Genomic DNA, 19,606 nt, shown 5'->3' on the forward strand with positions numbered 1-19,606 from the left:
TTGTCCTGACACTACGTTGTGGGGACTTGCTGCCACTTGTGGGGACAGAAGCCCGGGCCCCACAAGGAGAAACTCTGTTTTGGGTCAGGGGTCAGATTTAGGACTAAGAGGTGAATTGAGTTTTGGTTTGAATTAGGATAAAGTTTAGGCTGTAGAAATGAATGGAAGTCAGTGGAAAGTCCCCACAAAACGCGCGTGTGTGTGTGAACAGCATGTGTGCGTGTGTGTGTCCGTGCGTGTATGTGTGTGTGAACAGCATGCGTGTGTGTGTGTGTGTGTTAGCAGCTGGTTGTCGTCCGTTGTGTTTGTCACTGTGCTAAATCCCAGGTATCAAACCTGGCATTACCTCTCAGTATTAACGGCCTGCAGACAAACAGCTTCCATAATGGCAGGTTTTCCTGTCTGAGCTCAGAGCTGCTGACGTCAGCAGAACTGCTCCGTGTCTGGGTCAGCACCAGACACAACACAGGTCCACCGGTAAGGTTCTCCAGAACTTCCTCCAGCTGGCCGGGTCACCTAGTTCCTCCTGGTTCTTACTGCCCACTGTCGCACGGAACGTGGTCAGGATGAGTCATGGACCCGTCTGGAACCCGGTCTGGAACCCGGTCTGGACTGTTCTGGATGAACAGATGGACTCTGACTCAGATCCCTGCTGGTTCTAGAAGAACCAACATTAAAACACAAATCTGCAAATCTAAAACCATGGACAGAAACGGGTTTCTGGACCTGAATCGATTCATCCTGTAGCTCCGGATTGACCCAGAAATATTCAAGTCATGACCAGAACCTCCATCATAAAGGTTGGATCAGAGACCCGGACACAGAACCAGAGGTCATGATTGATAACCACCATATTAGAGGATGAAACCTCCAGTGAACCAAACATCTGCTGCTGCAGGTCAGAGGTCAGAGCTCCATCTGCAAGTAGGCCCATCATGAGGCACCAAAGCGTTTTGGGTCGACTCTTCATGCTCCAATCTGATTGGACCAGAAGCAGGATGATGAGGTTCCTCTCATGTTCTGTCCTTATGGCTCCTCTGATATTTTCACAACTTTACTTAAATAAAATATGAAACATTAAAATTCAAATTAAAGCAAAACCTGGACACAAACTCCTGACAGTTTTAGTTTAATAAACCTACATGATCTCAGAGCTGACAACTGATCCAGGGAAGTTTTATATGATACTTTATGTTAATAATAATGACATTTCTGACACATCTTCAGTCGGATCCCGACTATAAAAAGCTGCTGTTTCCTTCCTCTCAGGAGAGGAAGTGGAAAGATGAGCAGACAGACGGTGAGTCAAACCCCACTGACTGTGGGACCATTTATTAGAGCCATAAACAGAAAATACAAACAAATATTCACTAAAACATCAGAGGCAGCAGATCATCAAGCTTTTCAGAGGCTACCTGGTCATCATGGCAACAAACTGATCAGAGCTGAAACAACGCAAAACACGACCTGAACGCGTGACGGGATGATCTCACACACACACGCAGAGACACACACACAGAGACACACACACACAGAGACACACACACACAGAGACACACACACACACACACACACACACAGACACACACACAGAGACACACACACACACAGAGACACACACAGAGACACACACACAGAGACACACACACACACACACACACACACACACACACAGACACACACACACAGAGACACACACACACACACAGACACACACACACACAGAGACACACACACAGAGACACACACACACACACACACAGAGACACACACACAGACACACACACACAGAGACACACACACACACACACACACAGAGACACACACACACACACAGAGAGACACACACACACTGACACACACGCACACACACACACACACACACAGAGACACACACACAGACACACACACACACACACAGAGAGACACACACACACACACACTGACACACACGCACACACACACAGAGACACACACACAGACACACACACACACACACACACAGACACACACACCCCACACACACACAGAGACACACACACACACACACAGAGACACACACAGACACACACACACACACAGACACACACACACACACACAGACACACACACACACACACAGTCCTGTGAGAAGCTCAACATACAAAAAGCTGTAGAAAACACTGATAGAAACCCAAACAGCAGAGGAATGTTTTTAACGTTCTGAATGTTTTTAATGTTTTTAACGTTCTTAATGTTTTTAATGTTCTTAATGTTTTTAACGTTCTTAATGTTTTTAATGTTCTTAATGTTTTTAACGTTCTTAATGTTTTTAATGTTCTTAATGTTTTTAACGTTCTTAATGTTTTTAACGTTCTTAATGTTTTTAATGTTCTCCTTGTCGTTAACATTCAGCATCCAGTCGAGTCCAGAACCCAAACCTTTAATAAGTCTGGAAACTAAAACATGGATTCAGCAAAATTATGAATATTTACCAGAACAAACAGAAAACTTTACTTTATCCAAGTATTTGTCATAAATGCTTTAAATATTTGTAACTAAACATGATTATTTTAAGCGTTATGAATCATATGTCAGTCAGATAAACACACTGATCTCCTTCATTACGGTTAATTTGTGCCAAAAATAATACATTGTGCTGTTTTAAACTGTAATAACTTCCGGGTGTTTTATAACTGAAGATGTTTAAAATGAAAATGAATTTGTGTCACTTTGTCCTGCTAAAACAAGCTATTAGCATTAAGCTAGTTGAGTTAAATGCTAACAATCTCAGATAAAATAAAACATGGTGTTTATTTTCATTTAATCATTTATGTTTGTGAACACATTAAACCTTAATTATTGATTATGACTAAAATCAGTCTGCTGGTTTTAACAGAGTTACACCATCACAGCTAACGCTAACAGAGCCAGCGCTATCCAAGCTAGTGCTAACAGAGCTAATGCTAACAGAGCTGGTCTTCATATAAATAAGATGCCATCAGTTTGCTACATCTGTGCTTCACATCACAGAGAAACTGTTTCATAAATGAAATGCAGAAAAACATAATTTATCTGTAGTTTAAATAATTGGCTAATTTAATAGTTTGTTAGATTTGTTTACATTTCTCCTTGTCTATAATGTTCTACTGTTGCTAATAAACAGGTCTGAATGTCTTTTTGCTCTTGATTATTTGATAAAATTAATATTTTAGATAAACCATATTCACATGATTTTTTTTTATCTTAACAGAAATAAAATTTCTATTGAAAGAAAATTATACAGTTAAAAGATCTTCAAGGTCTAAATGGATGTTTTTTCCTCTGAGTTTCTGTTTGAAGTTATTTAATATTTAAACACCACAGAGACGTTTATGCCGGACTTTAAACCAGATTACATTTATAAAAATAAAGAAGTGGGACCAGGCGTCATTTACTGGTTGGAAATGAAAACATGAATGTTTCTGTGTGATGTGGTCCAGTGTGATGGATGCAGAGGTTCTGGTTCTGGTTCTGTGGTTTCAGGCACAGTCAGACGGTCTGACGCCAGCAGTGACATCACTTCCTGCCGGCGTCAGTCGGACAGGAAGCTGTGTACGTAGATCTGCTGCTGGATCCAGGCGGTGAAGTGGGTCACGTTGCTGTACACGCCGGGCCCCAGCACCTTGCTGAAGCAGACGCTGCCCCAGGACGTCAGGCCGAAGAGCGTCCAGCGGAGACCCTCGTCTTCCTCGCACACCAGCGGGCCGCCGCTGTCGCCCTGAAACACACAGCCGAATCTACAGACGGTTCTGACCCACAACTGACCACACTGAGAGCATCTGGTACCATGCAGGAGTCCACGGTTCCAGCCTCATAGCCGGCACAAAGCATCCTGGGAGTTATAGTCTTCATGTCGAAGTAGGACTGGCACTGCGCCATGGAGATGATGCGGACCTCGCCTTCCTGGAGCTTAAAGGGCACTGAGGACACAAACACCCGTGAGGCGTTCAGGTGCTCAGGACAAAGGAAACATGGCTCTGATTCTGGCTCTTGATGCTGAACCTTCAAACTCTCCTGTTTGGCTTTTAGCACAGAAATAGGATAAAGTCCTCAGGGACAGGATGTCCTTTAATCCATTACAGCTAAAAATGTTCTGTTTGCTTTTATTCTAGTTAAAATAAAGTCAAGAACGGCTGAGTGATGTGGGAACATTAAACTGATCTGGATCTTCTGATACTAAAGCTGCTCCGGCAGCTGACCCGAGCTGACCCGTTTCCTGTCCAGTTTCAGCTCAGAGCAAACATCACAGAGAACCAATCAGAGAACCAATCAGGGAACCAATCAGGGAATCAATCAGAGAATCAATCAGAGAACCAATCAAAGAACCAATCAGAGAATCAATCTGTCGTTTGGATCTGATGAACATCAGGATGAAACAGAAATGCTCAGATGAAATCCAGCAGATCTGCAACCTGCAGCTAAACATGTTTATTATCACTTTATTAATGATGTTATAATAAACAACGTTTCTCTTTGTTTTTGTAACTGACAGAGAAAATGATCCATGTTGTTTACATGAGCGTGTCTCTATAAAATATTAATAGTCTCAATCTGATCACTAACATCAAAACCAACATGGAAACTTGGAACAAGCTGCATTTGATGTCATGCATGATAAATAAATATGGCTCCTTTGATTAATTATTACTGGACTGATACCGATCTGTAAACCCAACAAATTATTTTGAGATGAAATCATAAAATCAAATATTTTCTATAGAAAAGCAGCAGAAATCATCCCAACCAGCCAAAGCAGAACAACCTGACAGAAACATTTAAATCAAATAAAGTTTTACTGAAAAGTTTCATCAGGGGGCAAAAAATCTGGAGATATTTATACCTGAGAAAACGTATGAAAGACAGAGCGGCGTTTTCTGGGAATACCAGAAAACTGTTTTATAATGTCTATAAATGTTTTATAATATGAACCCATTGGTCAGAAATATAAAAACGGATCTAGATCATGATGGAGAAACTTGGACTAGGTCAGTTCTGATAACAGGCTGAGAGTCAAAAAGGCCAAAGGAAAATGTACTAAATATAAAAAGAATAATAAAGTCTCTCACTCTGAGTGAGTTTAGGGTGAGAGGAGCTGCAGAACTGTTTCCTAAGAGATGACATCATGGATTTACTGCCCTGTGATTGGCTGAAGGTGAGGCTGATGGAGCGTCTAGTGAGAGTATATCTATATATAATCTATGTATATCTATCTGTGGTTGTTCTGCTCCGGGTCTGATGACCTCATCCACTCACTGCGGTTGCCCATGTGACCCCAGCCGGTGATGTAGCAGTAGGAGTCCGGGGTCGGCAGCTGACCCGGGCGGGGCAGACACACCGGCCTGACGTGGGCCGTCTCCTCCACCTGTAAGGAGGCAGAACCGGTCAGAACCGGTCTCTGTTTGGGTCGCAGTGGTTCTGGAGGTTCTGACCTCAGAGTCCAGCTGCACCACGCTGATGTCGTAGTCCACCACCGCCCGGTTGTAGCGCGGATGGACGACGATGGAGCGAACGCTGCGGGTCTGACTGTGGGCGCCGGGGTGGTCCAGGTTGGTCAGGCCCAGAACCACCTTCCACAGCTCTGCGTTCTCCCTCCTGGTGGACAGAACCGGGTCCAGATGAGCCGGGATCAGGAACCAGAACCGGACACACGGAGCCGACCTCTCACCCCTCGAAGCAGTGCGCCACCGTCAGAGCCCAGCGCCGGGCGATGAGGACGCAGCCGCAGACGTGTCCGCTCTGGCCGCTCTGCAGCGAGCACTGCCAGGGCCACGCCCCGCGCCTTGACACCCGGCCCCCCAGGATCCGTTTCCTCCTGTGAGGTCGGAGGGCCAGCGCCGGACGCAGACCGCACTCTGAGGGTGACAGAAGGTCAACGTCAGGATGGACCGCAGGTCAGAACCATCCTGCAGGCGGCGGTTACCTGCTCTGGAGCATCGGAGCGAAACTCTCCTCCTGGAGTGGCAGGCGTGGCTGCAGGAGACGAGACCATCGGAAACACCAAACACAGATTAGATGGTTAAAGCTGAAGAACCGCAGGGGAAACCAATCTGACTCTAGATCTACAACTCTAGATCTACAACCCTAGATCTACAACTCTAGATCTATAATCTCTAGATCTACAACTCTAGATCTACAACTCTAGATCTACAACTCTAGATCTACAACTCTAGATCTACAACTCTAGATCTATAATCTCTAGATCTACAACTCTAGATCTATAATCTCTAGATCTACAACTCTAGATCTACAACTCTAGATCTATAATCTCTAGATCTACAACTCTAGATCTACAACTCTAGCACTACAACTCTAGATCTACAACTCTAGATCTATAATCTCTAGATCTACAACTGTAGATCTACAACTCTAGATCTATAATCTCTAGATCTACAACTCTAGATCTACAACCCTAGATCTACAACTCTAGATCTACAATCTCTAGATCTACAACTCTAGATCTACAACTCTAGATCTACAACTGTAGATCTATAATCTCTAGATCTACAACTCTAGATCTACAACCCTAGATCTACAACTCTAGATCTATAATCTCTAAATCTACAACCCTAGATCTACAACTCTAGATCTACAACCCTAGATCTACAACTCTAGATCTATAATCTCTAGATCTACAACTCTAGATCTACAACTCTAGCACTACAACTCTAGATCTACAACTCTAGATCTATAATCTCTAGATCTACAACTCTAGATCTATAATCTCTAGATCTACAACTCTAGATCTATAATCTCTAGATCTACAACCCTAGATCTATAATCTCTAAATCTACAACCCTAGATCTACAACTCTAGATCTACAACCCTAGATCTACAACTCTAGATCTATAATCTCTAGATCTACAACTCTAGATCTACAACTCTAGATCTACAACTCTAGATCTACAACTCTAGATCTACAACTCTAGATCTATAATCTCTAGATCTACAACTCTAGATCTATAATCTCTAGATCTACAACTCTAGATCTATAATCTCTAGATCTACAACCCTAGATCTACAACTCTAGATCTATAATCTCTAAATCTACAACCCTAGATCTACAACTCTAGATCTACAACCCTAGATCTACAACTCTAGATCTATAATCTCTAGATCTACAACTCTAGATCTACAACTCTAGATCTACAACTCTAGATCTATAATCTCTAGATCTACAACTCTAGATCTATAATCTCTTGATCTACAACTCTAGATCTATAACTCTAGATCTACAACCCTAGATCTACAACTCTAGATCTATAATCTCTAGATCTACAACTCTAGATCTATAATCTCTAGATCTACAACTCTAGATCTATAATCTCTAGATCTACAACTCTAGATCTACAACTCTAGATCTACAACTCTAGCACTACAACTCTAGATCTACAACTCTAGATCTATAATCTCTAGATCTACAACTCTAGCACTACAACTCTAGATCTACAACTCTAGATCTATAATCTCTAGATCTACAACTCTAGATCTACAACTCTAGCACTACAACTCTAGATCTACAACTCTAGATCTATAATCTCTAGATCTACAACTGTAGATCTACAACTCTAGATCTACAATCTCTAGATCTACAACTCTAGATCTACAACCCTAGATCTACAACTCTAGATCTACAACTCTAGATCTACAACTCTAGATCTACAACTCTAGATCTATAATCTCTAGATCTACAACTCTAGATCTATAATCTCTAGATCTACAACTCTAGCATTATAACTCTAGATCTATAATCCAGATCTACAACTCTAAATCTACAACTCTAGATCTATAATCTCTAGATCTACAACTCTAGATCTACAACTCTAGATCTATAATCTCTAGATCTACAACTCTAGATCTATAATCTCTAGATCTACAACTCTAGATCTACAACTCTAGCACTACAACTCTAGATCTACAACTCTAGATCTACAACCCTATCTACAACTCTAGATCTATAATCTCTAGATCTACAACTCTAGATCTACAACTCTAGATCTACAACTCTAGATCTACAACTGTAGATCTACAACTCTAGATCTACAACTCTAGATCTACAACTCTAGATCTACAACCCTAGATCTACAACTCTAGATCTATAATCTCTAGATCTACAACTCTAGATCTATAATCTCTAGATCTACAACTCTAGATCTACAACTCTAGCACTACAACTCTAGATCTACAACTCTAGATCTATAATCTCTAGATCTACAACTCTAGATCTACAACTCTAGCACTACAACTCTAGATCTACAACTCTAGATCTATAATCTCTAGATCTACAACTCTAGCATTACAACTCTAGATCTATAATCCAGATCTACAACTCTAAATCTACAACTCTAGATGTATAATCTCTAGATCTACAACTCTAGATCTACACTCTAGCACTACAACTCTAGATCTACAACTCTAGATCTACAACCCTAGATCTACAACTCTAGATCTATAATCTCTAGATCTACAACTCTAGATCTACAACTCTAGATCTACAACTCTAGATCTACAACTCTAGATCTACAACTCTAGATCTACAACCCTAGATCTACAACTCTAGATCTACAACTGTAGATCTACAACTCTAGATCTATAATCTCTAGATCTACAACTCTAGATCTACAACTCTAGATCTATAATCTCTAGATCTACAACTCTAGATCTACAACTCTAGCACTACAACTCTAGATCTACAACTCTAGATCTATAATCTCTAGATCTACAACTCTAGATCTACAACTCTAGCACTACAACTCTAGATCTACAACTCTAGATCTATAATCTCTAGATCTACAACTCTAGCATTATAACTCTAGATCTATAATCCAGATCTACAACTCTAAATCTACAACTCTAGATCTATAATCTCTAGATCTACAACTCTAGATCTACAACTCTAGCACTACAACTCTAGATCTACAACTCTAGATCTATAATCTCTAGATCTACAACTCTAGATCTACAACTCTAGCACTACAACTCTAGATCTACAACTCTAGATCTACAACCCTAGATCTACAACTGTAGATCTACAACTCTAGATCTACAACCCTAGATCTACAACTCTAGATCTACAACTCTAGATCTACAACTGTAGATCTACAACTCTAGATCTATAATCTCTAGATCTACAACTCTAGATCTACAACCCTAGATCTACAACTCTAGATCTATAATCTCTAGATCTACAACTCTAGATCTACAATATCTAGATCTACAACTCTAGATCTACAACTCTAGATCTACAACTGTAGATCTACAACTCTAGATCTATAATCTCTAGATCTACAACTCTAGATCTACAACTCTAGATCTATAATCTCTAGATCTACAACTCTAGATCTACAACTCTAGCACTACAACTCTAGATCTACAACTCTAGATCTATAATCTCTAGATCTACAACTCTAGATCTACAACTCTAGCACTACAACTCTAGATCTACAACTCTAGATCTATAATCTCTAGATCTACAACTCTAGATCTACAACTCTAGCACTACAACTCTAGATCTACAACTCTTGATCTATAATCTCTAGATCTACAACTCTAGCATTACAACTCTAGATCTACAATATCTAGATCTACAACTCTAGATCTACAACTCTAGATCTACAACTGTAGATCTACAACTCTAGATCTATAATCTCTAGATCTACAACTCTAGATCTACAACTCTAGATCTATAATCTCTAGATCTACAACTCTAGATCTACAACTCTAGCACTACAACTCTAGATCTACAACTCTAGATCTATAATCTCTAGATCTACAACTCTAGATCTACAACTCTAGATCTACAACTGTAGATCTACAACTCTAGATCTATAATCCAGATCTACAACTCTAAATCTACAACTCTAGATGAACAACTCTAGATCTACAACTCTAAATCTACAACTCTGGATCTACAACTCTAGATCTACAACTCTAATCTCATCCACACATAGATCTGTTCTCAGCATGTGTTCAGTGATAGGATGGGGTCAAAGGTCACCTGGTGACACCATAATGTAGAGCTGTGTGTCGTGTGTCGTTATGGTGATTAAACTTATTTCTTGTTAAAATCTAAATTAAACAGAATCAGAACTGAACTGTCAGTTTTCTGTGTTTTTATAGAAATATGATTAAAATCCACACAGAACCAGGGGATTCATAACATGGATGGATCCCGGACAAGCCCCCAATATCGGTACCTTTGTTGTGTTCTATACGAACTGGGGGCTTGTCCGGGATAACTTGACTCTAAAAAACAAGATATTAGACACAGATTTTGATTCTTGTTTCATTTTCATGGATTAAATGGATGTTTTGCTGAAGTTCAAAGAATAAATCCCAGTTTATAACCAACCAGAAACCCGTTTGATCCTTTAGTCGGTTCCTTCACGTCTCAAGAACTCCACAGTGAAGTGACACAGCTCTTCACTGTGGGATAAACCAAAGTATTCATCAGTGGTACCTTCTCTTCTCCAGTCGGGCCTGCAGAGCAGAACCGTTTCTGAGGTTCCAGTCTGGATGGACGTGTAACCAACGGCGACGGCCAGGTACCCCAGGCTGGTCAGGTACCATGGACACCGAGGACGGCGCCCTGAGGAGGAGCTCCGTACAGTTACTCTGCTTTAGACGGACAAACGACCTGGCAGTGAGTCGGTGCTGAGGTGTTCAGGTGAGGGAGCCACTGGTCTGACTGGTCTGTCACCAGTCAGACCAGTACTGGGGTGAGGGTACTAACCTTACCCTAGTCCCAGCTGGTTGCAGGTCAGGTTGCTCAGGTCCGGGTTCCACTCGTCGGCACAGACCTGATACTCTGCTGCCGTCTTAAACACGGTCAGAACAGAACCGGACCGATCCGACAGAGAGACTGCAGAGACGGAGATCAACCATCAGCTGACAGCTGTTCACTACCACAGCGCCCCCTACAGTCATTAAAAACAACTACTTTCATTCAGTGCATGTTTATCTCTGTGTCATTGATCCACTGATGAAGCAATTTTAATAATCAGAATAAAGCTGACGGTACCACAGTTCCACTCGTCGGAGCTGTCAGAGCAGTGCTTCTTCCCGTCACACCACAGGGTCCGATGAACACACTGGTGGTTGTTACAGGCCAGTTCGTTGTCCCTGCAGACCGCTGCATCCAGACAACAACCAGACAAAAATCAGACAACAACCAGACAACAACCAAACAACCAGACAACATCCAGACAACAACCAGACAACAATCAGACAACAACCAGACAACAACCAAACAACCAGACAACAACCAGACTACAATCAGACAACAACCAGACAACAATCAGACAACAACCAGACAACAACCAAACAACAACCAGACAACAATCAGACAACAACCAGACAACAATCAGACAACAACCAGACAACCAGACAACAACCAGACAACAATCAGACAACAACCAGACAACAACCAAACAACAACCAGACAACAACCAACAACAACCAGACAACAACCAGACAACAATCAGACAACAACCAGACAACCAGACAACAACCAGACAACAATCAGACAACAACCAGACAACAACCAGACAACAATCAGACAACAACCAGACAACAACCAGACAACAATCAGACAACAACCAGACAACAATCAGACAACAACCAGACAACCAGACAACAACCAGACAACAATCAGACAACAACCAAACAACAACCAGACAACAACCAGACAACAACCAAACAACAACCAGACAACAACCAGACAACAACCAAACAACAACCAGACAACAACCAGACAACAACCAAACAACAACCAGACAACAACCAGACAACAACCAGACAACAACCAAACAACCAGACAACAACCAGACAACAACCAGACAACAACCAGACAACAACCAGACAACAACCAGACAACAACCAGACAACAACCAAACAACAACCAGACAACAACCAGACAACAACCAGACAACAACCAGACAACAACCAAACAACAACACAACAACCAGACAACAACCAAACAACAACCAACACCAGACAACAACTTACTGCATAAACACAGAACCGACAGAGCTTCAGAGCGTGACCTCAGCTCCAAAGCTCTATATGAAGACACACTTTGTGTCACTAAATGTCAGAGGTCGCCACATTCTGCTAATACGCTAAGCTAAGCTAATCTTCTCTTTAGCTCTGTAGCATTTTGCTGTCTGATACAGTTAGCGCCATTAGCTTCATTTCCTGGATACATTTTGAAGTTGGCTGGTTTATAAACTTTCAGTTAAATAAAATTTGAAGTCTGTGTGGAAGTTTTGGTTATAAGGGGAATAAACTGTTTACTCTGCAGGTCCTTTTCCTTTTCTTATGTTCATTTTGTTTAGAAAACTTTATTAAGGAAATAAAAAGTAAACAGCAAACGGACGAGTTATGCAGAAGATTCTCTCATCCAACGTCTGTTATTTCAATTCCTGCCAAAATGGAAATGATTTTTCCCACCTTGTAACATATAGTGAGTATCACCTGGTTGAATATAATGCTATAAAATTAGCTTCTGCTAAAAACCATGTTAGGAAAAGTCCTGAGTTGGTTTAGCATTTCATTATGCTAAACAGCATACAGAGCGGCTTAGCATTAGCAGAACTCATGCTTAGTGCTTCAGGGTTCAGGCTTCAGGGTCAGTGCACCTAACTTGAAGTTCAAAGGTCACATAGGAAGTGGAAACAGTCTCACAGCAGTTGGCTTCGTCCACCTGCAGGGGGCAGTCTGGGAAGCCGTCACAGATCATGGTGGGCTTGATGCAGAGCGTGCTGCCGGGACACTCCCACAGAGCGCGCTCAGAGCAGCCTGAGGCAGAGACAGCAGCAGGTCAGACCACAGACAGCAGGACAGCAGGACGGCGTCTGGACTCTGTCCCACCGCAGTTGTCCTCGTCGCTGTGGTCGTCACAGTCCGGGTGTCCATCGCAGCGCTTGGTCGCCAGGACGCAGCGGCCGGACCGGCACTTGAAGTGGCTGGGGGAGCACTCTGTAACCATGGCAACGCAGCAGCATCAAGGTTTGAGAGCGAGATGTGACATCATCGTCATCATCATCATCATCATCAGGACAAACCGTACCGTCCACTCCGTCCTCCGGCAGCAGGCAGGTGGAGTTTCCTCCATCCTCTGGGAACTGGGTGCAGTCGGAGTCCTCAGGCCACTGCAGACCCACAATGCCGAGCACCGACTCACACTTCTCCTTGGCGTGGCGGCACAGCGACCTGCAGGACGGAGGACAGGGGACTCAGCTGCAGCCGTCGCTAACCGGGTAGCACCGGGGAGCCACTGACCTGCAGGGAGGGACCTTCTGCAGGCTGAGCGGGTCGCACTTAGGGACCAGCAGGGTGCAGGCGTAGAACATGAGGTACTGGTAGCAGCCCGTCTGGACCAGCGCCGGGAACAAGGACGACTCCCAGGACACGGAGCTCTCTCTCTGGGACAGGTGGCCCAGGAAGTTGGGGAAGCTGGTCTGGTTGTAGGGCAGGTTCATGCACAGCTCCAGGGTGATGGGCTCACAGCGCGCTGCAGAGCAGAGACAATCAGGACCAGTTCCCACCACCAGGGGGAGACACACTGCAGTTACTGGTCCCACCACCAGGGGGAGACACACTGCAGTTACTGGTCCCACCACCAGGGGGAGACAGGATGCAGTTACTGGTCCACCACCAGGGGGAGACAGGCTGCAGTTACTCATCCCACCACCAGGGGGAGACAGGCTGCAGTTACTGGTCCCACCACCAGGGGGAGACAGGCTGCAGTTACTGGTCCCACCACCAGGGGGAGACACACTGCAGTTACTGGTCCCACCACCAGGGGGAGACACACTGCAGTTACTGGTCCCACCACCAGGGGGAGACAGGCTGCAGTTACTCATCCCACCACCAGGGGAGACAGGCTGCAGTTACTCATCCCACCACCAGGGGGAGACAGGCTGCAGTTACTGGTCCCACCACAAGGGGGAGACAGGCTGCAGTTACTGGTCCCACCACCAGGGGGAGACACACTGCAGTTACTGGTCCCACCACCAGGGGGAGACACAATGCAGTTACTGGTCCACCACCAGGGGGAGACAGGATGCAGTTACTGGTCCCACCACCAGGGGGAGACAGGATGCAGTTACTGGTCCCACCACCAGGAGGAGACAGGCTGCAGTTACTCATCCCACCACCAGGGGGAGACAGGCTGCAGTTACTCGTCCCACCACCAGGGGGAGACACACTGCAGTTACTGGTCCCACCACCAGGGGGAGACAGGATGCAGTTACTGGTCCACCACCAGGGGGAGACAGGATGCAGTTACTGGTCCCACCACCAGGGGGAGACAGGATGCAGTTACTGGTCCCACCACCAGGAGGAGACAGGCTGCAGTTACTCATCCCACCACCAGGGGAGACAGGCTGCAGTTACTCATCCCACCACCAGGGGGAGACAGGCTGCAGTTACTCGTCCCACCACCAGGGGGAGACAGGATGCAGTTACTGGTCCCACCACCAGGAGGAGACAGGCTGCAGTTACTGGTTCCACCACCAGGAGGAGACAGGCTGCAGTTACTCATCCCACCACCAGGAGGAGACAGGCTGCAGTTACTGGTCCCACCACCAGGGGGAGACAGGCTGCAGTTACTGGTCCCACCACCAGGAGGAGACAGGCTGCAGTTACTGGTCCCACCACCAGGGGAGACAGGCTGCAGTTCTGGTCCCACCACCAGGAGGAGACAGGATGCAGTTACTGGTCCCACCACCAGGGGGAGACAGGCTGCAGTTACTGGTCCCACCACTAGGAGGAGACAGGCTGCAGTTACTGGTCCCACCACCAGGGGGAGACAGGCTGCAGTTACTGGTCCACCACCAGGGGAGACATGTTATCCAGTTTCCCATAGTTGGTCTGGACTGGTTCTCTCTCTACTCACAGCAGTTGTTGCTCCGTGGATCACAGGCGATGGTACCAGCTCCACACGCTGGACAGGAGGAGGAACTGCAGCCAGGCTGACCGGGGAGGCAGCCTGCTGGGTCTGCAGGAGACGACAGCAGCAGCACGGTGAATGTGACTCTAGTGTAAAATAATCTGAATCAAAATGATTGGAAAATTGCTACATAAGCAAGTTGTAGCAATTTTGATATGTTAAAAGTTCAGCATTTCATGCTAACGGTTTGCTGCGGCATCTTGAGGTCTTCAGGTTAGAATTCAAACTTAAGTCTAAAATAAAAAATATGGAATAATGAAGATGTTTCTGAATGCAGAATATTACCTTGATTTAGTGATTTTCTTGAAATCAAACTCATAAATCTTGTGTTGCTACTTCAGAAATATTTACAAGGAATTTAGTGATTTTTTCTTTGCACATATGACGCTAAATGTGACTTTTGACACATGAATCACAGATAATAACTTGACATCAAAGCTGAATCAAAGTGGAGTAAAGTAAGAAACACTGCCACCTACAGGTGGGAGTTAGCATCACTTGACCCAATGATTTGCAGAAACTCAAAATGTTGCCTGAGCATTGAGTTGTGGATATTTCTAACATCCTTCAGCCTACTTCATGCTGCCAGACAGGGTCTATTTAAGGGATGTTTTCATATATGTGGGTGGTTTTGGTGAAGCTGAATCAGGGTTTAGTCAGATCTTCTCTGATAAGTTTAAATCTATCAGGTTGTTCAAGATAAAAGTACTTAGATGATCTCAAGCATAAATGTTGAGTCTTTCATGTTTGAACAGAGGAAAGAAGAGCAGAGATGGGTGAAATGGAGAGATGTCTCACTCTGCTCCCGGCTGCAGAACTCTTCGTCGCTGCCGTCCTTGCAGTCGTCCTCGCCGTCGCAGCGGAAAGCCGAGGGAACGCACTGACCGTTCCTGCACTCCAGCAGGCCCTGGCTCCTGCAGGCTGCCGACACAAACAGAACCAGAACCGGGTTTCCTCCGGGTGGAACCCGAACGCCCCGACCCAGATCTCATGTTTCTGACTGGAACTCACAGCAGTTGGTCTCATCACTTTTGTCCAGGCAGTCGTGGTCTCCATCGCAGATCCAGTCCCTGGAGACGCAGCGTCCGTCCCCACAGCGGTGCTCCCGGGACAGGTCACACACTGACACACACACACACACACACAGAGACACACACACAGACACACACACACACACACACCACACACACACACAGACACACACACACACAGAGACACACACACACACACACAACACCACACACACACCACACAGAGACACACACACAGAGACACACACACAGACACACACACACACACACACACACACACACACACACACACACAGACACACACACACAGAGACACACACACACACACACACACACACACACACACAGACACACACACACACAGAGACACACACACACACACACACACACACACACACACACACACACACACACACACACAGCAGTTACCCAGGAGACTGTTTTCTCCTGCTGCTATTCCCCCCCAGGCCTCCAGGTGGCAGTCTGTCATCTCTCTCCTCTCTGTTTTCTGGTTTGTTCAGGTTAAAGGTCAAAGGTTGGAGGTTTCCTCACCACAGTTCAGTTTCGTCGCTCAGGTCTCCACAGTCGTCGTAACCATCGCAGACCAGAACCGGACTCAGGCAGCGACCCGTGTTGCACCGAAACTCTTCATCAGGACATTCTGCAACAGAGACACACATCATCATCATCCTCACAGTCTGACCCGATCCAGATTCCCCGCTCGGTCCAGATCCTTTATTCTGGTGCTGATCCTCCAGCTCGGCTCCGGTCACCGGCTGCAGGACCACCAATTCCTGCAGCGTGAAGGTCGGGGTCGGGGAGAGGTCAGGAGAGACGTTCCCACGACAACAAGCTGATGTCACACACACAGGAAGCCCCACCCTGCTGTCAGCCAATCAATTACCAGCACTCACATCACCATGGCAACGGGCTGAAAACATCCCATGCTATTTAAACTGGAGACAATCTGTGTGTGTGTGTGTGTGTGTGTGTGTGTGTCTCTGTGTGTGTGTGTGTGTGTGTGTGTGTGTGTGTGTGTGTATCTGTGTGTGTGTGTGTGTGTGTGTCTCTCTGTGTGTCTCTGTGTGTGTGTGTCTCTGTGTGTGTGTGTGTGTGTGTGTGTGTGTCTCTGTGTGTGTGTGTGTGTGTGTGTGTGTGTGTCTCTGTGTGTGTGTGTGTGTGTGTGTGTGTGTGTGTGTGTGTCTCTGTGTGTGTGTGTGTGTGTGTCTGTGTGTGTGTGTCTCTGTGTGTGTGTGTCTCTGTGTGTGTGTCTGTGTGTGTGTGTGTCTCTGTGTGTGTGTGTCTCTGTGTGTGTGTCTCTGTGTGTGTGTGTGTGTGTGTCTCTGTGTGTGTGTGTGTCTCTGTGTGTGTGTGTCTGTGTGTGTGTGTCTGTGTGTGTGTGTGTGTGTGTCTCTGTGTGTGTGTGTTTCTGTGTGTGTGTGTGTCTCTGTGTGTGTGTGTGTGTGAGCTCACCACAGTGTGTCTCGTCGCTCCAGTCGTCACAGTCGTTGTAATCGTTACACACCAGTTTCTGAGGGACACAAATTCCAGTCGCACACAGGAAGTTGTCCTTCCCGCCGCACACAGCTGCCGACCAATCAGAGCAGACAGACAGGTGATGTCATCGTACCGTGTGATGGTTTACCTGAGGCAGCAGCAGGTGTGTGTTGAGACTCACAGGGTTTTCCGGTGATCTGACGCGGTGAGAAACAGGCAGGAGGCGTGAGGCCACTGGTCGCCACGGGCGATGAGGATGATGAGGATGATGAGGATGATGAAGGTGATGAGGATGATGAGGATGATGAAGGTGATGAGGATGATGAAGGTGACGAGGCCATCTTGTTGAACTGGGAGCATCGCAGGAAGTCGGGCCAGGAGGTGTTGAACATCTGCAGGACGGGTTCACAGCCTTCCCGGGCCGCTTCACAGAACGACGCGCAGGGCAGAACCACCTTCCTGCAGGAGCACAGCGGGTCAGAACCCGGGCAGAACCCAGACAGAACCCGGTCAGAACCCGGTCAGAACCAAGCTGACCCGACCAGGAGAACATCAGATCCATTGAGTAGTATCCATTGTAACAGGTTCTGGTTCTAGTATTGGGTTCCGGGTCATAGATCCATCTGGACCGGAACGACCAGATGCTCCCAGCTTCATTAGATTCTCTGGAGCAGAACTGAGAGGTCAGAGGTCATGTGGAGTTGAAGCTGCTGGTACTGACGGTGTGTGTGTTTGTGTAAATGTGTGATCCAGTTTCAGATGGAGGGAGTGTGTTATTCTTAGAGCTGAACTCCCAGCAGCCGGATCGTTTTCTGTCCCAGCAGCTGCTGGGGGAAGGAGCCTGCAGGGCCGGATCCACAGGGGGCCTCGGGGGGCCTGCTGCAATATCTATATATATATATATATATATATATATATATATATATATATATATATATATATATATATATATATATATATACACATTGGGATATGCTGCCACCCCATCAATGCTTTCTCTAGATCCATCCCTGGTGCCTTGGTCTGGATTTTACAGCAGAGGGACTACATATCCCAGCATCCTTTAGGATAAACAGTCCTACCTGCTGTTGGTACCGTCGGCCTCCAAACACTCGGGCAGCGCCAGCGAACAGCCGAACAGCAGGATGTGTCTGTAGCAGGACAGTCTGCTGAGGTAGCTGAAGAACCTGCAGCACAAAACGCCCGGGTTCAGGTCCAAACCCACCAGAACCGACCCGCTGTGAGGTTAAGTACATAGAACCAACACAACCCGGCAAACTGGAAACACATTTAGAGAAAGATGTTTAGGATCAGTGATTCTGAAGAACCAGAACCAGAACCAGAACCAGACGGCCTGCTGATGGACGGGTTTCACAGTCCAGTCGGTTCAGTGTGTCCAGGTGTGACCCGGAGGAGGGAACTAAAAACCCAAACTGTGATTAGCTGAAGGCTCAGCAGGCAACCAATCAGATCAGAGCGTCTGAATCTGACATTGTAAGCTAAGTGGGCTAAATGCTTTCAACATGCTAAATGAAAGATTAGCTTCGCTATTAGCAGACGTGTCAGTGTGAACTGGTTACCTCAGCAACATGTCGACCTCTGAACTCTTCACCACGGCGAAGGAGGAGGTCAGCCAGGTCTGGTTGTAGGGCAGCATGTGGCACTGAGGCTCCAGGACCAGCTGACACCGACCTGCAGGAACCAGAACCAGAACCAGAACCAGAGGGATGAGGCTGTTGACCAGCAGGGGGCGCCACCAGGTCTGCCTCAGTTCAGGCCTGACCTTTCACCCCCTGAAAGTTTATTGCAGGGTTACTATGCTAGCAGAGGAGCTAATGCTAACCTCCAATCACAGCCTGATGCGGCCAGAACCGGTTAAACTGCTGCAGAACCTCGGGGGACCCGGTCCAGTCCGGCCCGGTTCTGCTCAGCAGCTTCAAACATCCACTGAATCTGATGAGCTCCCAGCAGCCAATCAGAGCTCAGGACAGAGCCGGGTCATTAGCATTCACCTCAGTGTCCCACTGAGACAGAGAGACGGGAGGACAGCAGAGGCAGGGAGACGAGGGGAATCTTAAATCAATCAATCATCGATCAGAAATAATCT

General features: G+C 45.8%; 1 protein-coding gene across 1 annotated transcript in view; it reads right to left on the minus strand.

Moving 5' to 3' along the window:
- Positions 1–2,061: 2,061 nt before the first annotated feature.
- Positions 2,062–19,606, minus strand: part of LOC129355281 (atrial natriuretic peptide-converting enzyme-like) — a 23,084-nt gene continuing 5,539 nt past the window's right edge. Inside the window, 22 exon segments of the mRNA XM_055024802.1 lie at positions 2,062–3,739; positions 3,808–3,941; positions 5,275–5,383; positions 5,451–5,613; positions 5,687–5,873; positions 5,942–5,991; positions 10,478–10,606; positions 10,756–10,879; positions 11,039–11,149; positions 12,703–12,816; positions 12,889–12,996; positions 13,088–13,230; positions 13,300–13,531; positions 14,918–15,019; positions 15,770–15,892; positions 15,983–16,093; positions 16,555–16,564; positions 16,566–16,663; positions 17,476–17,589; positions 17,681–17,958; positions 18,582–18,686; positions 19,080–19,191. Coding sequence (XP_054880777.1) covers positions 3,554–3,739; positions 3,808–3,941; positions 5,275–5,383; positions 5,451–5,613; positions 5,687–5,873; positions 5,942–5,991; positions 10,478–10,606; positions 10,756–10,879; positions 11,039–11,149; positions 12,703–12,816; positions 12,889–12,996; positions 13,088–13,230; positions 13,300–13,531; positions 14,918–15,019; positions 15,770–15,892; positions 15,983–16,093; positions 16,555–16,564; positions 16,566–16,663; positions 17,476–17,589; positions 17,681–17,958; positions 18,582–18,686; positions 19,080–19,191 — 2,843 coding nt within the window. The 3' untranslated portion in view covers positions 2,062–3,553.

The sequence above is a fragment of the Poeciliopsis prolifica genome, unplaced genomic scaffold (genome assembly GCF_027474105.1).
Source record: "Poeciliopsis prolifica strain line A6 unplaced genomic scaffold, Auburn_PproV2 SCAFFOLD128, whole genome shotgun sequence".
Classification (NCBI taxonomy): Eukaryota; Metazoa; Chordata; class Actinopteri; order Cyprinodontiformes; family Poeciliidae; genus Poeciliopsis; species Poeciliopsis prolifica.